Genomic DNA, 19246 nt, shown 5'->3' with positions numbered 1-19246 from the left:
AGATAAGTGAAGTCGCAAAACAAACCAAAGACTTTCTATTGTTGATTGACTGCACAAGTGAGTGCACAAGTGTGAACTAGCCTTGAAGTCTGAGCAGAGAGAGAGAGTTTTGAAACATTTCCAGACAGGCAGACTGCTATATGTACCGGTAGGTCTTTTTTATGAGACACTGCAAGAAGTAGCCTACATTCGTGAGGATAACATCATTCATACCGTGTTTACACATTGACTCGGCTCGGGTGTTGAATCCGCGAGCCGGGTTGAACACTGCAAAGAAGGGATCAGAGATCGCGTTTATACGTACATATAAAAAGGCGAGTTCAACACGGCTCGCGGATCTCGAACGGAAGAAGAATTATGACGTCACAAATTAAACGCGGGAAATTCACCGCCAGAATCGAATCTTGTCCGTGCGAACAACAACAATGCCAAAAGTGAAAGCGCGCGCAGTGACCTGGTCAAGAGAGTTCGACACGGCTTTCTGTTTACACACGAAAAAATTGCCGAGTCTGACTCGGCTCGCGGGTTGAAACCTACGATTTTGGCGGATCAAAAAAGCCGTGTTCGACACGGCTCGCGGATCACACTGATCGCGTTTACACAGCATAAAATTGCCGTGTTGAGCACGACTCGCGTGTCGAACCCCCGAGCCGTGTCACTGTGTAAACACGGTATAAGATTCATATCTACTGTCTCAATAATGGGTATCACATCAAGGACAAAAGGCTCAAATAATCTCCATCCAAATTTTATTGAATATAAAAACCCAATAAAGCCTGGAGAATTAATATCAATAGTGTCAAAGCCAGCTGTAAAATAGTCTGAAATTTTCTTTGCTTCTTATGTCTTGTCTCTCCTGCATTATGAAAAAAATCACAACTTTGAGATAATAATAAGCTCAAGGATTAAAATTAAGCAGGTTTGTTTTCGCTTTCATCTGTTGGATATTCAAAAGGATAAACTTGTCCAGTGACAGCTTTATGAAGACTATGGTTTACATTCTAAATATAGGGCCTATATATAGGCCTAACTGAAGTGTGAACTTAAAAAAAGTTATTGAATATTTTCAGATCCTGTTGTTAGGTTTTCTCTTTTCATCTGTGGAGCACTACCAAGGGTGTAATTCCTCCTTAAAGAGCTTTCATCTCATGTTTAATATATTTAACCTCAACACAATAAATACTCAACAATATCGCATTGAGAAATTCTCAAATGACTATTCAAACCATTAATAAATTTGGACCATTAGACATCTTGATTTATTTCACACAATTGATTTATATACTTTCTTTCTAAATAAAGAGATAATGGCATATTTTGCATCTTTAGTGACTTAAAATGGAGGTCACACAGATCACTTTCATAAACTCAATGTCAAAGTGAGCAATCATATTGACATTCCATCTGCTTGATTTACTGGCATATTTTTCAGCATTAATTCAGAATAAAAACAATACACCCCAACTCCCTCCCATACAGTATATATTTTATATAAAAATAACTATAATAAGAAAAAAGGATTTGTTTTACTGATCCTGAACTCTTTTCTCTTCTACTTCTGCTGATGCCATTTTAATAAAGTTTTCAACACATCAATCAACTAAACTTTCGGTTTTCAATGACTGAAATGTGGGAGATTTCCAGAAAATGTATGAAATTCAAGAGACTTTCTTGCAGATTGCCAGTATTGGTATGCAAACCACCAAAACTATGATGAGTGGACATTTTGACTGAGGTGAAGATGGGGAGAAAGAGTGAGATGAAGAGAAGAGAGAGAGAGAGATTGAGATGTCATTTAAGGAGGGAGAGAAACATGATAATCTGACTAGTCTGAACATGCCTGCAATCCCATAGACCCTTGAATTCTTCTTGAAAGCGCTTGGCGTCCGAGCCCCGTTTTTCTCAGGCTGACGTCAGAGCGATATATCAGTGTCCAAGGGAATACTCGCAGCGCAACATCAAACTCCTAATGTAATCAAATTCATCCACAATCTTTTATCATTCCCCTTCTAGCAAAGGTGGTGTACCAATATTCTCTATTTCCTCCCGGTAGTATATTCAATATTGACAGACAGTTAGATTGCTTGTTTTCCACATCACGCAAGAAAGTGTCATGAATAGGGCCTATGTTTTTGAGTATTCATGAATGATAAATCTAAAAAAAGTGTTAGCAAAAGGCAAGTTTTCCATATGTCTGTGGAGTATTAGATTTGTTCACATTTTCAAAAGATGTTTGGGCATAAATTCTCACCTTGAATTCAGACTTGGCCGATGGGATTTCTGAAAACTGTGCCATCTGATCCTTGGTCTTCGGGCACTGTTATACAAAGAAAAGACAAGGAGAGAGATGAATTATTAGAACCTTGATAATAAACTTCAAAGATAAAAATATAGTAAACAATATGTAATCTTTATAATAACAATAATGAGCAACACTTCTATGTTATTTCTAAGCACTACATATGATCACGCTGGCTTAGGAATGGTACCCACAATCACATATATAAAATTCAATGAACTTCTCCCATCGTGTAGGCAAACATGTTTTCGCTTCACCCGGGTGGAGAGTGGCGAATCCGGTATCTACTCCTACAGCTCCATTTCCTAATATTTTTTCTTGCTCTCATCTCTAATGCGATTCACTTGGTCACGATACCTCGTGAGACATATGTCATGGAGATAAACAGAGATTCCTCCCCATGTGGCAATGGTGAAGGTGCGTGGTTGAGACGCTCATTACAAGGCCCATTAGCGCCTTACCTTCCGTCCGATACCCTTCATGTAATGAGTTTTACGCAACGTGAAACATTTCTTGCATGCTTCATCGGCATGGTTGAAATAATGAGGTGCTATTGTAACTGTGTAACAACACTTGGTTGATATTTCATTGGATTCTCTTTGATTGAACTTATGATTATTACCACAAACTTCCACAAAGGTACTTTATTCTCTCTAGAATCTGTTTTCACATAATTATCTTGTGAGAGAAATGTCAAAACTATGAAACAATCATTGGGTATCTTTATATTTTCTATATTTCACATTCTTTTCATTTTGCCAAATATACACTTCTAACCCCCCATGTTTCGTGTGAATAACACTGAAATTGGAAACTACTACAAATCCATATTTCAGGTCATGCAAAACTTTATTCTCTGAAATATTTATATTTACCTCTGCTAATTATCTGAAATTTTACGCTGAGACCACAAATCAAATTTCTCTGAAGAGAGCAAGGTGATGATTTTTCCCTCCCACAAAATGAAACTTGACAAAATCACTCTGCACTTTTGAAGGACACACTTTCCTAGGCAATTAACACCTTTACGTGACTGTAATAATTTCATAGCTGATCAGCTACCCTGCCATGCACAATAAGGTGTGAAAGGAACTATTATTGTACTGTCCTCGACCTCTGCGCTTCCCCCCATCATCAAACCAACCTTGAACCTGGGGGCCAAGAATTTTCAATGTGTCAAGGGGACCTTTTTTCACAGGATCTATTTTTTTTGCCGAAATCAATCAAATTTTGCAATGGAATATAATTAAAAAATGTAAATATTAAATGTTATACCAATATTATTCTATAGTCACTATTTTCTAGGAAATTCAAACCAAAATCAAACAACTTTTTTTTTTGGGGGGGTATTAGCGCCATTCAAAGGACAACATTTTTACATTATGGAATAATTTGAAAGAGAGGAAGTTAAAATCATAAATTTATACAAATTGTGTCAAATAAGTAGACATTCTAAAAGAGAGATGAGACTGACTCTGGTATCTCCAGCCCTAGCCAATAAAGTGGTCACGTTTTTTTTTCTCACAAAGAATCAAGATAGTGACACTGAATAGCTGAACTTCACACGTGTTTTATCAGAATTGACTTCAAGAAAGTACCAGTAAATATAACAACCAGACTATCTGGGTGGGGGCCTATTTCAAGTAATTGCCAGAATTATTTCACCCCTTAACTCAAATATTCACAAAATATTGAATGATCCTCAGTTAGGTCAACTAATTTAATGTATAATTATTTCTTTTGTGATGTATTCATTTGCACTTTGTGTTTAATGTGTAATTTACTTTTTCATCTCTGGAACGGTGGCACCATACTGTACACACTTTTTTGTCTACACATCAAAAGATGGTAGATAATTTTTGTGTTTTTATACAAAGACATGACAAATAAATAACTGGATTGACCAACTGAATTGAACATGGCCAGCATAGATGGGAAAGTGACCCTAACACAATACACTCATCAACATTGCCCCCCCCAAGAAAAATATCAGCTGTGTCCATCTATAGAAATTTGTCAGTGTTACATTCTTGACAGATATTTTTATTTATTTTTTCAAACCAACTTGATACTTGAAGTAAACGTGTCCATTGAAACATACCAGCAACAAACATTCAGATGTAAAGCATGAAACCAATTGCAACATCATTTATCCTTCCATCATCATATCAAATGAAATCAAATCCCCCATCAATACAGTTGTAAGGCATTTACTGAAATTTACAGGTATAACAGAGGATTTCTAAATGCACTTTAAGTGTCTAAGGTCCATGTACACTGTCATTGGCCGCGAACCAAACAGTACAATGAATACTTCTAAATTGATTATTTGTTTTTCTATGAATCAGTAAAATACATCAGAAAAAAATTCCCTAAAGACAGATACCCTCACCCCCTTGATTAAAAATTTGGCAATGACTTAGCCAGAGAAAAATGAAAAGGAAAAGAGGCATGTGAAACTTGTGAAACACATTTTCATGTGATAGGCCCTTTACTTTATTGAGCGCAATTCAGCGGATAAATTAGGTGGTTTCAGACCACCTCGAAGTTCGTCAGTTCCAGGTATTCTCTGATCGGGAAATTTACCCCAATCAGAAAATACCAGGTATTTTGGTAATGTGAAAGCAAACTACGCGTAATATCCCCGAAAGAAAATACCCGCTAAATAGTAGGTACTTGGCGAAATTACAAGAACTTTCGTGGGGATTTTTCCAAGGTCGCAGGTATTTTGGCGATGTGAAAGCAAATTACGGGAACTTTTAGCCCAGCGTGTCCTTTGGCGCGGCGGCGTGGGTGGCTGCTGGGCTAGTGATTTTGAATTTCGCGCCTTGCCTGCTTATCGGACCATACTGCGCATGCTCGTAACTTCGGGAACTTATCCCGAAAGGGTATGTTTCAGGGCAGTGTGAATGCAGGAATAATTAATGGGTATTTTTTAGCCCAAAAAAGTTCTCGTAATTTAACGGGATTCTTGTGATCGAGGCGGTTTGAAACCACCTATTGAGGCCTCGATATAAGTGCCATTACTTTCAGACAAGCCAAGTCTTACGTATTGGGCGTGAGATGAACACTTTGGGTGTTCTTTGCTCAATCCAAAAATAACTTTCTTACTCTAATGTCATGATCTCTTGGCTTATAAATGATCTCATACCAAATCATGTTTCCCTGCCAAGAAATGTAGAATCTCATCTGGTCTTTGAAATAGGGCATCCATTTACCCCAACCAATAGTTAATAAGGCTATACCGACTAGTTCAATCTTACAGAAGACAAAGAAGATGAAAATCATAACCATACACCCCAATAGCTAATGAGTATCTGAAATTGACATTATTAATCATCTGTGCACCTCCCCTTTCCGAATCTTGTCCAACGTGAAAGATTTAGAAGGCTCATAACAAGAAAAATCCATGTCCTACACAGAATATCAACATCACACCACCAACACGCAGAGCTGCACGGGCCAAGGTTAAGGTAGTCCCAAGCGAGAGAAACTTGATAACAGCTACAATAATGGGAATTGTAATTCCCCTAAACCAGCTTATTCCCTCCTAGCTATTTTCGATCGAATTAGGTCGATCAACTGGAGCCCTTTCTTTCTCTCTCTTACTGATTTTTCAGTTTTCTTTTCATCTAACTTCCGACCTCCAGGTTACAATAATGCATAATATAAATGCCTTTGCTATGAAATAAAAGACTGTTCAGATCATATAATATTAAGATGTAATATAATTTTTTTTCACTATAATCATTATTCAAATAAGTCAGGCTAATGTTATTAACAATTAAAGCGTAATTTCTCATGAAGTTAAAATATTCAAAGTTGCGAATCACGTTTGAAGAGATAACATTTCCTATTAAAAACGTGCACTGATCTGCTTAAGAGAATATTTTGCATTCAATGAGTGATTTCATTATCATATTATATCATAAGCACTGAGTCTTCTTTATGGTAATGAGGTAGACCCTATGTATGAAAAGAAAACTATCATGATATTATCGTACCCAACTTCATGTTGGGATATTTTGTCTCAAACTTGAACCTTGGCCAAAATCACCCCCTGAATAGTCCAGATCCTCATATCTCATAGGAATCATTCTATATCATGCCCTAGTTGTCCAAAACAATCAATATTAAAGCTTTCGAGGTGTGAAGGAAAAAAAAGGGATGCTTTCTGGTGCGGCTGACTTTTTGAACAATTACATGTTTTCGAACAAGACCATACACAAAAGCAATCTTATTTTGCTTGAAAGAAAGTGAGGAAATTCAGGAAAAGAGAGGATTCCAGATAAAGAGCCTTTGGTCTAAAAACATTGCTCTACCACACATCATCATGGAAACCATCGATTTGAATTCTTAAATATTTTTCTTCCCCTTCTGTTTTTTTGTTGGAGGATTGAGGACCCAGAGGGGGATCACGTTGGAGCTACAGTACCAAAAGGTTCAAGTTTACTAAACTGCTCTTTCAATTCTTCAATATGTCCAGAATATTTTGCTAGAGCTTTATGAAGTACCATCTATTGCTGATTGAGCCAACAAAAAAACCCACCAAAGTACCCACAGGAGCAGCAAAATTTGTAACATGCAAAATTCTTGCAGGGAAAAAGAATTTCTCAAAACAAAATTTTCACAAGAATTTCCCTATACAGGTTTCAATGCGAGACACGAAGGATTGACAGAACTTACTTCATAGATCTCAAAACAGTGGCAAAAGTAGTTTTGTATAATTGTGCAGTTTTTTCAAGAAAGTTGAAACCTATCTTATTTTTTAATGAAAAAAATTGTTTCAAAACAAACATGGATCTGACTCACGTTGGTATCCAAATGTTATGGAACAAGGCGAGACAATGCATGGGTGGGACTAAGTGAACTACCAGCTCCTCTTCCTCGTCATCTGAACATTTCTTAATCCTCATACTGTAGAATTTATGATGCAATCAAGTGCGAGACAATATCCAGATAAGATTGAGATAAAAAATATTCAGCAAAAGGAATTGAAAAAAAAAATGACTGAGCCTGATGAGAGTCGGAGAGATCTAAACTTTCTAGATGCCAACTTGATTTCATCAATCCGACTTTGACAGGCCTCTACAGGAACATTCCCACCTTGAACAATACTGCAGACAAGAATGAACACCCGAACTTGATGAATTTCAACAACAATTTAACATTCCACGGTAAAATGTACCATGTTCTCAAAGAACACGTAGGCCTCCTACATCTTCTTAATTGGCAATGATACTGATTTGGCGGAAACATGAGATGGATTAATCTCTTAAGAACAGTAATGTTCTTATCACCTTTCCTTGAAATTCATCCACCATGCGAGTACCAGTTTACTTCCCAGCAAGACAACATAAAAAAGATCACATGTTTATCTTCTCCACGTGAGCCGTTGATCACCTGGCTACTAATGACTAGAAAACACAGGAAAACTGACATCTCAATCAATACACTGACTAAGTTAATGACCCATAACATTTTATTTGACCGACTTCACTTCACTCACTTACGGCAGGATGGCCATGTCTGCCAAAGTGCCAATATATGAAATGAAAATATAGGCCACATGTAAATGTACTTTGGAGAATACTAAGGCATGCGCTGCGAACCCACGTTGTATGTAGGTATTTTAATTTGTTACAACTAAAAACTATTTACAAAATTCCATACCGGTACTCTCTGTTGCATGTTCTGCTATACATTTATTGCATTTTGTATCCTCTGGAAAAGGCAAATCCAGCCATTGTTATAATGATTATCATCAAAAAATGAAATATGATATGCACAACAATGTAAAGAAATAGTGGGTACATCGTGGTCTAGTGGTTCTGACTCTTGCCTTTGAAACAGAGGGTCGTCGGTTCAAATCCTAGCCAAGAATTGTTTTCCTTCAGCAAGAAATTTATCCACAGTGTGCTGCACTTGTCCCAGGTGAGGTGGATGGGTAGCCGGCAGGAGTAATATTCCTTGCATGCACTGAGTGCTGGTGATGGTAGCTTGAGCTAAAGTTGGGGTAATACTAGCAGTGCTTTGTATCCTCAGGCAAAAAGCGCTTTATAAATCCAGCTATTATTATTATTATTATTATCATCATAGATAAGGCTATTAATTATTTAACTGGATAATTTAGAAACAAACCAGTTTAAAACCAAGGCATTAGAAACCATCGATGCTTGACACAATGTCAAACCTTAAAGCAAAAGAGAAAAGAATATATTTTTTTCTTCAAGTTGGACTCTTGGACTCTTTCTTGGGGGAAAATAGGTCATTGCTTTTCCATTCCTAATCCAGCATATCAGAGTTTGTCCTCAAATGACCCTTGACCATAACCCCAATTACAAGCCAAGAGTTCAAAGGTCAAATAGCCTCAGAGGAAAGTGATGTTATCCATGCTGGGAGAATGCCAAAGAAAACAGAAGATTGGTAATTGCAAAGACTACAAAGAAAGGTTCGCACAGAAGAATTAGGCTATGAGAATAGAGGATTGGTAAGGGCAAAAAACTTCAAAGAAAGTTTTGAGGATATTAAGAATTGGCTTTAGACCTATACACAAATTATTTATCTATAAACGAGTATTTATATGAGTGGACACATGTTTGGTGTGTTGATTTGTCTCAGGGTGTGTTTATGCTTCCATTGCGAGGACAGAATCAGCGATTTCAAACGCCGATTCAAAACGCCGATCGTAAACGTGGTTCTGGGAGTGCCGTTTATGCTTCACTTTTCAGAGCAAATCATGATCTCCAGCTGGCTTCGCATCGTAAAGCGAGGTCAAATTGGGCGCACCTTTTTTCGAAAGTTTTTTTTCCGATTGTTGTTATTACGTAGAGATAACATGGAGCAATACGACTGTATTTGCCCGCGGATTTTCATCTCACCGGAAGCATGTACCAAATGACGTCATTTAAACACGTTTACGATCGTGGTTCTGTTTATGCTTCCCCAGAAAGCCTGATTCTGGTCAAACAACGCTTACAAACGCACCTTTTTGTGAGTTTACGATCGGCGTTTTGAAACAGCGTTTAAATGAAAGTAAGCATGGACGCAACCGTGTTTTGGACTAATCACGTTTGGAAACGCTGATTCTGGCCTGAAAAGTGGAAGCATAAACACGGCCTCAAATACACAAATTCCAATGTAGGCTATTTTCTTTATAAATAGAAATGGCTCAATAACTGCTCAATGGAGAACCTGCCCCCTTAAACCATTGCACGAATTTGAACAGTCTAACAAGTCAAACATCAACATCTGCTGAAAATATATAATTCAAATATGGTTTCAAATTCTAAATTATAGACAAATATCATATTTAGACAAATCCTTGGTTGATAAAGAGATAATACCAAAGATGGATATAGAAAATGAAAGCAATGGGTAATCTTCACTTGCCATGACGTGTCATACAAGATCTATGCAAATAAAACTGAAATGTCAGTCTGAAAGTTTGTTGAATATGATAATCATAATTTGTCAGTTTTTCGCCTGGGAACCCTCATTAAAGAGTCAATCGAGTGTGACAATACTCTACAAATTGTATCATATATCTGATAAAAAATCTCCATACTTTCTGCTGGTATTCTTATTTATAAACCATCAAAAGAAGATTTAGGAAGCCCTTTAGTTCCCTTTTTTCTGTAGTTTATAGTGATTAGCAACTGGAAAAAAAAATCAGGGTTGCATTTCTAATGCACAATTTCTTGTTAAAAAAATTGAAGGGTTTCAGTGATTTTGAACTGTTATTGCAATTTTGTTACTAAAACAAAAATTAATGAAACCAGATCCTGCTGTCACACCCAAGTCTAATTCATGTTCAAGAACATGGGGAGGAGGCTTCCTGATAACAGACAATTAGAACTGATTTTCAAGGAGTTTCCACTCACTAAGCTGAGAAGATTGTATTTTGTACTCAGAATAGCTATCTCTCACCTTGATGCATCAACCCACATTCATAAATGGATTTAATTGGGAGGGGAATGAAGATTTGTCCTATGCTCTTGGTGAGTATTCATTGGTTCATTCATTGGTGGTTTCAAACCGCCTTGATCATGAGAATAATAATAAATTACGAGAACTTTTTAGGCTAAGAAATACCCATTACTTATTCCTGCATTCAAACCGCCCCGAAACATACCCTTCAGGCTTCTATAAGTTCCTGAAGTTACGAGCATGCGCAGTATGGTCTGATTAGCAGGCAATATTCAAAATCACTAGCCCAGCAGCCACCCATGATATCCATGCTGCATGGGCAAAAATTTCCCGTAAATTGCTTTCACATTGCCAAAATACCTGCGACCTTGGAAAAATCCCCGCGAAAGATCTTGTAATTTCGCCAAATACGTACTATTTAGCAGGTATTTTCTTTCGGGAAATTACGTGTGGTTTGCTTTTATATTACCAAAATGCCTGGTATTTTCTGATCGGGGTAAATTTCCTGATCAGAGAATACCTGGAACTGACAAACTTCGAGGCGGTCTGAAACCACCTTTAGAAACAAGTTTTCTGCATATTCACAAAACTAAATCACTTCTATTCATGTGAAAAAAGAAACTATTTATATTACTCTGTACTTGCACTCACATCCAACCTTGGGATGTTCTGAATTACTTAAAAATGCCAATTTTCTTACAAATCATCCTGTCAATAGGTAGGATTGAGCAATTTTCATTTAGCTCAAGCATGCAGTCATACTAGGGTCTCCAAAATGTCAAAATCAATTGAAGTTAAAAGATGAAAATTGTTACTCTCAATAGAGAGGGGGTAAACAGCCATAAATCAGGGACCGCTTAAAAACTATTTCCCACCCCCTTTATGGGCAAATTGAAAACGATTTGGATAATGAAATTGCTCCCAAGCGATTAGGAAAATATGAAGAGGTGATGGTCACGGTGAACCCATTTGCATTGGGAACCTGCCGCTTCATGCATGACAATTATTTTAAGAACTCTGTACTTGTGAGTCCATGTTAACCTCTCTCCCCTGGAGAAAAACCCTGATTTATATATCTATGGTGAGATAAAAATAAACTACAATAAAATAAGTTGAAATATCTAGTTTTGCAAGGTCAGTATAATTTTCAAACCACCAAAACTGCATAAATATTTGAGCATAAAAATAATAATCATAGCATTTGATGATTTATGAGGGAAACTGTATTAAAAGACCTGGATACCTTTAATTTCATTTCTCTGCAGAGAGGATCATGAAAACATTCTGTTCTTTTATGCTGAAAGAAAACACATTTGATTTAATGAATAAACTATGCATCTGATTTAACTCAGAGTGATGCAGGATTTCAGGAAGAATTGTTAATGAAACTTTGATTCAACAGACAGAAGACATATTTTGAAATAAAATTTGAATTAACTTTTCTTGTTTTTTTTTTTTTTTGGGGGGGGGGAAACAACATCATTTTAAAAATGCATTTCCCTCAATCAAAAGCCCCATTATTTTCATTTCTGTAAAGTTATCAAAACTTGAATATTTGAAAAAAATATAGCATTTGGTTCCATGGCGACAGCTCCTGGGCATGTGTAAAGTGACACTTGGGTTACAAATCTTTCATAATTTCTCTAAGTCACTACTTGATTTTCTAACTTCAAAATCGGCTTTATTTTGGTAAATAATGTCTTGGGACAGAATGACAAGTTCAGATGAATTTCTGAGAATAAATACTGAAGCATCACAGGAAAGTCTTCCACACGCCCTAATGGCCTGATGATTTAATAAATCCAATAACCCTGGGCAAGTTACACTGTCGCCTCTCTTTACAGAATGAAGGAATCATTGTCTGCCCACGATGACGAGGGTTCAGAGAAGGGGGGCATGCAAGAATAAGTGAAACACTCGTTATGATAATTTCCCAGACGTGCTTCAGAGTGTGCGGTATCTCTCTGGTTTAGCTCATTTGATTTGGAAAGCTGCGGGTTGTCCCCTTGCTGAATTCTCACCGACACAAACCGAGGACCCTGACTTAATTTTTCATGAACTTGTAACACAATGTGCTTTGTCATCATGCCTAGTACAAATGAGAGGTAATATAGTTACAAGACCTGGGCCTTCTCTAACAAAGGTTTGTGATTGATCCAATCAATTTCAACAATAGAAAGCGAGCAAGATCATCATAGGCCAAAAGAATAATGCATGTTTTAAAAACAAAAATCAGTGACTGATATTTTTTAGACTGCTTAGAATGCTCCCGTCTTTGCCAAAGGGATACTTGTTAAAGTAATGTGACATGGATTGCTTTCCATATTTGAGGGCTTCCTTAACTCTTGGCTTGGTATACCAAGGATATCTCCTTGGGTAGACTTAAAATTAATCCCTGATGTCAAGCATCAAGCCACACTTCCATGATCTGGTCAGTGTTAAGTTGTGTTTGAAAAAAAAATCAGAGAAAAAAAACACACCAGTACAAAAAGGATTAATGCACACACCACCTCCAAGTCCAAATCTGAGGTGCGCCATTGGGCCCTTATCCATCTGACAGCTCCAATCCTAGGGGTGCACTTGAGGGCCAATTTTAGCTCCTCACAGCAGGTGTATGATTGACCAAGGGATGGGCAAACTTGCAGGGGGCGGGGGTTGATGGAAGGTCACAGATCGTTCAACAAACTCCCCCACTACCTCCTGCAAATTCAGTCTGAATGATGAATTAGGGCCTACATGATGTCCGAGCCTTCACCCCTTCAAAATATATTGGCCAAATCACTGAGTATTCATATTCGAAACTAGGAGTGGCCATCTTTTATAATTATATGCTGCTTTTGCAAGGAGGGGGTGGGGCAAATCCAGCAACAATGTGGTAAACAATGAGTGGCTATGTTATGTGTACTTATTTTCCGGGATAACTACACAGTGTCAATAAAGTGTGCACCTCTTGGCTAATGTTGCAAGCAGTAACATGAAAGTATAATTTCTGTCATCTATAGCATGCATCATAACCATCAACCCCCAATCTGAAATTGCTCAGATTTCCTGTGCAAATCTCTGAGGCCAAGCATATCTTTGGGTGTATTAACTATATCATGAAATTGGGAGAATTAAATCCATGTCCAATACGGTTTCTAATTATAGAAATTATTTGTAAATCAAATTCAAATATATATAAAACCAATTTATCTGAAGTGTATTTCTGTATATTTAAAGAACTGAATATGTATTCTATGGGTTCAAATACCCCCCTTTGGTATTTCTTGGATCTTCTGGTCGACACTAAAATAATCTGCACCAGTAGTAAAGCAGACCAAGCTTTGTATTTCAATAAATTAGACAGTATCGGATCGAAAAATGAATTTCGGTTTGGTGAAGATGCTAGGCAAAGTAGTAGGCTAATTCATGATTTAGCAGGCTATTCTGGAAATAAATCCAAGAAGTTTTGGGTTAAGGTAACCATTTTATAACAAAATAGTGGGATACAGCAGCAAATGAGCCCAATATTCTCTGATCAGACTAGCGATAGAAAGCTAAAGCATTAGCTTCATTCCAGTGAAGATCTACTTTAAGGGAAGGCAAAGTTTAGAACAGTTGCCAAAACTACATAGCCTCTGGGCTTTTTACAGGACTGACATAGATCTAGATCAGAGGAAAATTGTTTTATTAATCTAATATTGAACAAAGTTTTGTTTGGTTAGAGTATGGATGAATTCATATCCATCTGGTCTGGTAATGGATGAGTTGATCAAGGATAGATTCAATTTCATAAAGCAGGGTGAGGTGAGAAAGGATGTTTTGACCGACTACCATCCGTGATGGTTTTACCATCTCCGCTAATGCAGAGCAAATGTAGATAAAGAACAAAGCCCCCTACCCACATCCTATGTCCATCATTCACTGTATTTCTCTTCCAACAAAAACTAGGACAGCGTGGGAAAATATATATTTTTTTCATCATGAAAAATATTGTTTTTATCAGATAATCGTGACAGAAGGTAAATTATTACTGATCAAATTTTCTCCCAATCTGAAGCCGTGCTAAGCCATATCACTTTTTATACTTATTGAAAATATTGTTTCCCTATGGTATTTCATTACTTTGTGGTCAGGACATACACAAAATCTCAGCTTTCTTTTGTCACAGACTGATTTTGAGGCTGTTCTCACTACGTTCCTAAAACTTAGTTTACTGGAAACTAGTTTAACGCGTAGTGAGAACGGTCAAAGCGGTCTTGGAAGCGATCTTCCAAACCAGTTTGGAAAACCACCTTGCGATGTAGTTTTCAAGATCGCTTTGCCTCGTTAAACTGGTTTTAGCGTAAGTGAGGACACAAACGTTCTTCGGGAAGTGATCTTCGCACATTTTGAGCGCACTACTCCACACGACAGGTGTAGAATGCCTATGGTGCGGTTTCAAATTTCGCGTGAAACGTGTCACCCCACTGAGAGCGTCTCCATAGCAACAAGAGCGTGAAGTGATTTTGAAAACCACTTTTGTGTGATCAAGTGAGAACGCTAGCAAAGCGATCTTCCAAAGTGGTTTCCTGAATCGGTTTCCAGTAAACTAGTTTTAGAAAGCGTAATGAGAACGGCCTCTTTGATTATTTAAACAATCATATTCCATAAGATTGAAGAACTAGTGTTTACTCTGTATGTATGGCCTCGGTTCTATGCGATATTTCGAACAAGGTGAGGAGGATGATGGCAGCTACATCTGGACTTATGTTCATCACTAATTCATCAGACAAATCGTCTGCATGGAAGATTGACATATTCCCTGGTTCTAAGGGATAAGTGGGTGACTTGCAGAGCCATCCATTAGGGGCATGCAGAGAGGCCGCCAGTCAGATAAATGCAACATCCTATTCTGGTAACCGCCAGAGAATGTATTAACCAATTGAACCCCCACATGGAGGATGAGTGGAAGTATTGCATTGGCTGTGACTGGTAAGGAAGGACTCTGAACATCCCCGCCCAGCGGGAGAATATAAATCTCTGATATGATAAACTGTTGGAGAAGTGGGTGCAGGGTCAGGAAGGCTGAGATCTAATTCTGTGGCAGCATATTTCAAACTCAATTCAACTTATCACAGGGAATGTTTACAAAACATTCTGGGCCTATGAGAACTATTTTAGTAAGCAAAATTGCTAGGACACTTTAAATTCTCTCCATCTATCTCCAAAGTTGACGATGTTGTCATCCTCCAAGTCATTCCCTAAATACGTTACCTGAGTAAACTGACTTTTGATACCACAAAGCACTTGATGAAGAGTGATACAGAGGATTCTCAAATCGATAGCGAACAAGCATCTGGCAACATTCTTCTGGGGCCTGTTTCATAAAGAGTTTAACTATTGTAACTTTGCCAATGCTGTAATTACCATGAAAACCTTGATTGTGATTGGCTGTTTAGCCCTGTTACCACATGGTGTGGTAGTTGCCATAATGGTAAAGTTACAAAAGTTGCAAGTCCTTTATGAAACGGGCCCCTGACAAAGCATTTGTTTTGATCCGTCATCCTCTAAAAGTTTAAACATTCCCTTCACACTATTTTCAGAGCATAACCAGAGTTCTTATCTTAAAGTAGTGCAATCACTTGCTCAATAGCAATGGCCGATCAGGATCACTGTTGCATGTGCATTTTGTTCAAAACACGGAAAAGGGACCAATCAGAGAGGTTATTCCATTAAATTCATTCCACTGCAAATCAGTGTCACAGATTTAAACATATATTTCTTTAAAAAAAAAAGATTAGAGACAAAGCTTACCTGTTGGGTCTTGTCAGCGAGTTCCCCACACCAGAGTCTCTCCTCTCCTTCCACGGAGACTTCCCGCTACCTGTCTTGATGCTAATCGTCGTCTCCTGCGACTTTGTCCTCTCCTCCTCATCATCTTCCTCGTTCGATGCGGGTGTGTCGTGCTCACTGGCAGTGTCCTGGCCGGTGGAGAGGCCGACACCTGTGTCGTCCTGTTGCTCAACCTCTCGTTTGTTGTGGTTGAAGTCGGGTGTGGTCATTGGGGAGGGGAGGGGTGAGCCATAGGGGGAGGATACCTGGGAGTTTACTGGAGAGGAGATCTGTGATGATGCCGTGGAGGCACTGCTCTCTCCTGGAAAGATAAAATATAAACACAGCAGTGCTAAATTAAAAAGTGAAATGCTTCATAATCTAGGCAAGGAACTATGGCCTCTGGTGAGACAATAATAGGTTTCAATGCAATATGCTATTTTAATGGAGGCATGATATTGATATTTTGGGGGTTGACAAAAATGCCCAATGCTTGAGTTCTTGTGCTTATAGATAGATGCCACATCGTACCTGAAACTACAGAGTGAAATGCTAATTATCTTCATACAATCTACATGTACTTTGTGGCATAACAACATCAAAATGTTCTACAGAACATACTCCATAATCTCTTTTTTAGGAAAGTGTATTTAGCTGAGGACCCTCCTCTTTCAGTTGCCATGCCAAGGAATTGACACTATACCCATGTATAACCCTCACATCATTTCAATTAAAATATTGACTATTCTGGACTCAGAAGGAAGTAAGTTGTTTAAAGGTCTGCTGCCTGCTTGCCCTCTTCAACCTACTTTACTCATTGGCCCTGACGGAAATCACACATATTTATATTTAACGGACAAGGATTCCTTTTAGATATAGTGTGTGCAGTAATACACCAAAGTGACCAGATGTAACCAGCTGGAGGGAAATACCCTCAATTTTGGACTGTAAATCAGAGGAAGCATTGCTAATTTTGTGCACAGAATATCTATCCAAGCAAGCTATTTTATAGAATTTCAGAAAAAAAGTTTATAAAATATTCGAAAAGAATAATGCCATTGGTCTTGTCTCGCAAAATTAAGAAATGATCGTGTGTATTTTATTGTTGTTCAGATGTAAGGCGAAATTGTGCAAATCTTTGCCAATTAATCATTTTTTATATTAATTTTCATCATTATTATCTAATTTTTTTTTTTTTTTGGGGGGGGGTAGAAGGATATGGAGGGAAATTGGGGATGTATTGCTCACCTGTTTTCTTAATGTTTAATTCCAATTCATGAATACTCTCATTAATCCCTGTGAGTAGTCTCTCCAGTTCTGAGCTCAGACCCATCACTTCAGCTTCAAGTTCCAGATCAACCTCATTACTCAGCATGCTCTCCCTGATACCCTCCGGTCCAGCGTTGGGTAGGCTGTTGCTTCGGTCCCTCTTGGCAGCTGGCTTTGAAGCAACAACGTCCGCATCTCTGGGTTCAACAACAAGCTCCTTTTCCTTCATGAGGATCTTACTGATGTTTGTAAGGATGTCCAATTTTTCTGTTTCTACATCCTGATTGAGATTATTGTTCGTTCTATTGAGCGAGCCACGAGAGTCGCCGATGTCCTCGCACGTGGAGACGCTCACGCTCCGCCGCGTCGATGGCGCAACCGCGAGTGGGTCGTTCAAATGCCCAATGTTCTTTAGATTGTATATCTGTCGCATGAGTTCTGTTTCGGCCACTTCAATCTCAGCATTGGGTAGATTATCCAGGCTGGAATGAAGTGCCGGTGGCATGTTGTCGTACATGCTAGGGCTACGTAGCCGATGTGGAGTATGCTCATCATCATCCTCCAGGCTGTTGAGAGGTGATGTGATAAGTCTATGTGAAGCCCAGTCATCAGACTCACCTTCATAATGTCCCGGCCAAGAATCATTACTACTACTGCTCAGTAAGCTGCGACCTGTCGTACCCGTAACATTGGAACTCCTCTCAGACGGGATGCGATTATCCCTGGCGTCCAAGCACTCATCATCCATGTCATTCATAAACACATCCTCGCAACTTTTGCTTTCATTGTTGTTATTAATTTTCTTGGCCAATGCTTCTTCCAGGTCTTTGGACACATCAAAACTGAATTTCCTGTGTATCGTGGGTGAACTGGGCTCTGAAAAAACCCTTCCCATCCTCTTTGAGGTATTGTTTGACCGTCCATTTGGGTTTCTCCGCCTTTTGGCTGGTGGTGTCACCAGTGAATTGGCCGGATACCGGCAGGACTTGGCCTTTGCTGACTGTAAGTCCACACAATTAAATAACTCAATCTTACGCTGCAAGGTGCCATTGTCTGGCACGATAGGTCCACTAATTTCCAGGGTATCCCCTCCTGACTTGTGCTTACGCCTCTGGCTTCCACCTCTCCTGCCTTTGAGGCTGTCCAACCTCTTCAAAAAACTTTTGGCACCCTTCATGTGGTCCCTACTACTATGTAGTCCATTTAGTTCAGACGATGGATCTTTCCGTACTGAGATTGGGGATGAGATCTGAATGATAGCACTTCGAGGTCCATTCATATTTCCATCAGATCCGATGGGCGTGGAGGTTTTATATTCACAATTAGAAACCGGCAAGCTCTGACTCGATGGAGATGAGGCTATCTCCTGAAAGCGCTTCACATACACTTTCTTAACAACGGCAGGGCTCTCAAAGCTACTCGTGCTCGTGTATCCTTCGTTTCGCTCACTATCTGTTGTTGTGACACTTTCGTGGCTGCTGTTTAGCCGGGAGTGTGTGTGAATGTGAGTTGTGTTCGAGTCTGCAGGGGGAGGCGTTGACAGTTCAAGTTCAGGGAACTCCTCGCCGGTCATTCGTCGTGACCATCGCCGACTGCTACGCATGTATTTCCACTTGATACTAATTGCACATTGATCCTCATCCTCTGATTCGTCACACTACAGGAATGAAATGAAACGAGATAACAGAGATGAAAAATTATTTTCTGCTGGCTCCATTATTGCACAATAATTCTACCTTGACACTTTGCACAGATCTGATCCATTTGTAAGAAATCAGATAAAAATTATTTTTTTGAATCTATTCCAAAATCACACCTTAGTAGTTCAATATGATCATGTTCAGAGATGATAATGTTGGGGAGGGGGTTCAACCTCAGAAGGTAACATCACCCCTTAAAGCAGATATTTACCTCTTGTGATATCGGCATAGAGCCAAGATGTGGTTACATCTGTCA

The 19246-nt window shown here is 38.7% G+C and overlaps 1 protein-coding gene across 5 annotated transcripts in view; it reads right to left on the bottom strand.

The window, feature by feature from the left end:
* Window positions 1–19246, bottom strand: part of LOC121419421 (rho GTPase-activating protein 7-like) — a 99495-nt gene that overhangs the window by 24266 nt on the left and 55983 nt on the right. For all 5 annotated transcript variants that reach the window (XM_041614031.1, XM_041614096.1, XM_041613922.1 and 2 more), the window contains 3 exons: window positions 17270–18947; window positions 16004–16343; window positions 2252–2317 (listed from right to left, as the gene is read on the bottom strand). In XM_041614031.1, coding sequence (XP_041469965.1) covers window positions 2252–2317; window positions 16004–16343; window positions 17270–18947 — 2084 coding nt within the window. The remainder of the gene's footprint in view (window positions 1–2251; window positions 2318–16003; window positions 16344–17269; window positions 18948–19246) is intronic.

This window comes from Lytechinus variegatus, chromosome 1 (assembly GCF_018143015.1).
Source record: "Lytechinus variegatus isolate NC3 chromosome 1, Lvar_3.0, whole genome shotgun sequence".
NCBI lineage: Eukaryota > Metazoa > Echinodermata > Echinoidea > Temnopleuroida > Toxopneustidae > Lytechinus > Lytechinus variegatus.
The sequence above is the reverse complement of the archived record's forward strand: the minus strand, read 5'-3'. Positions and strand labels throughout refer to the sequence as shown.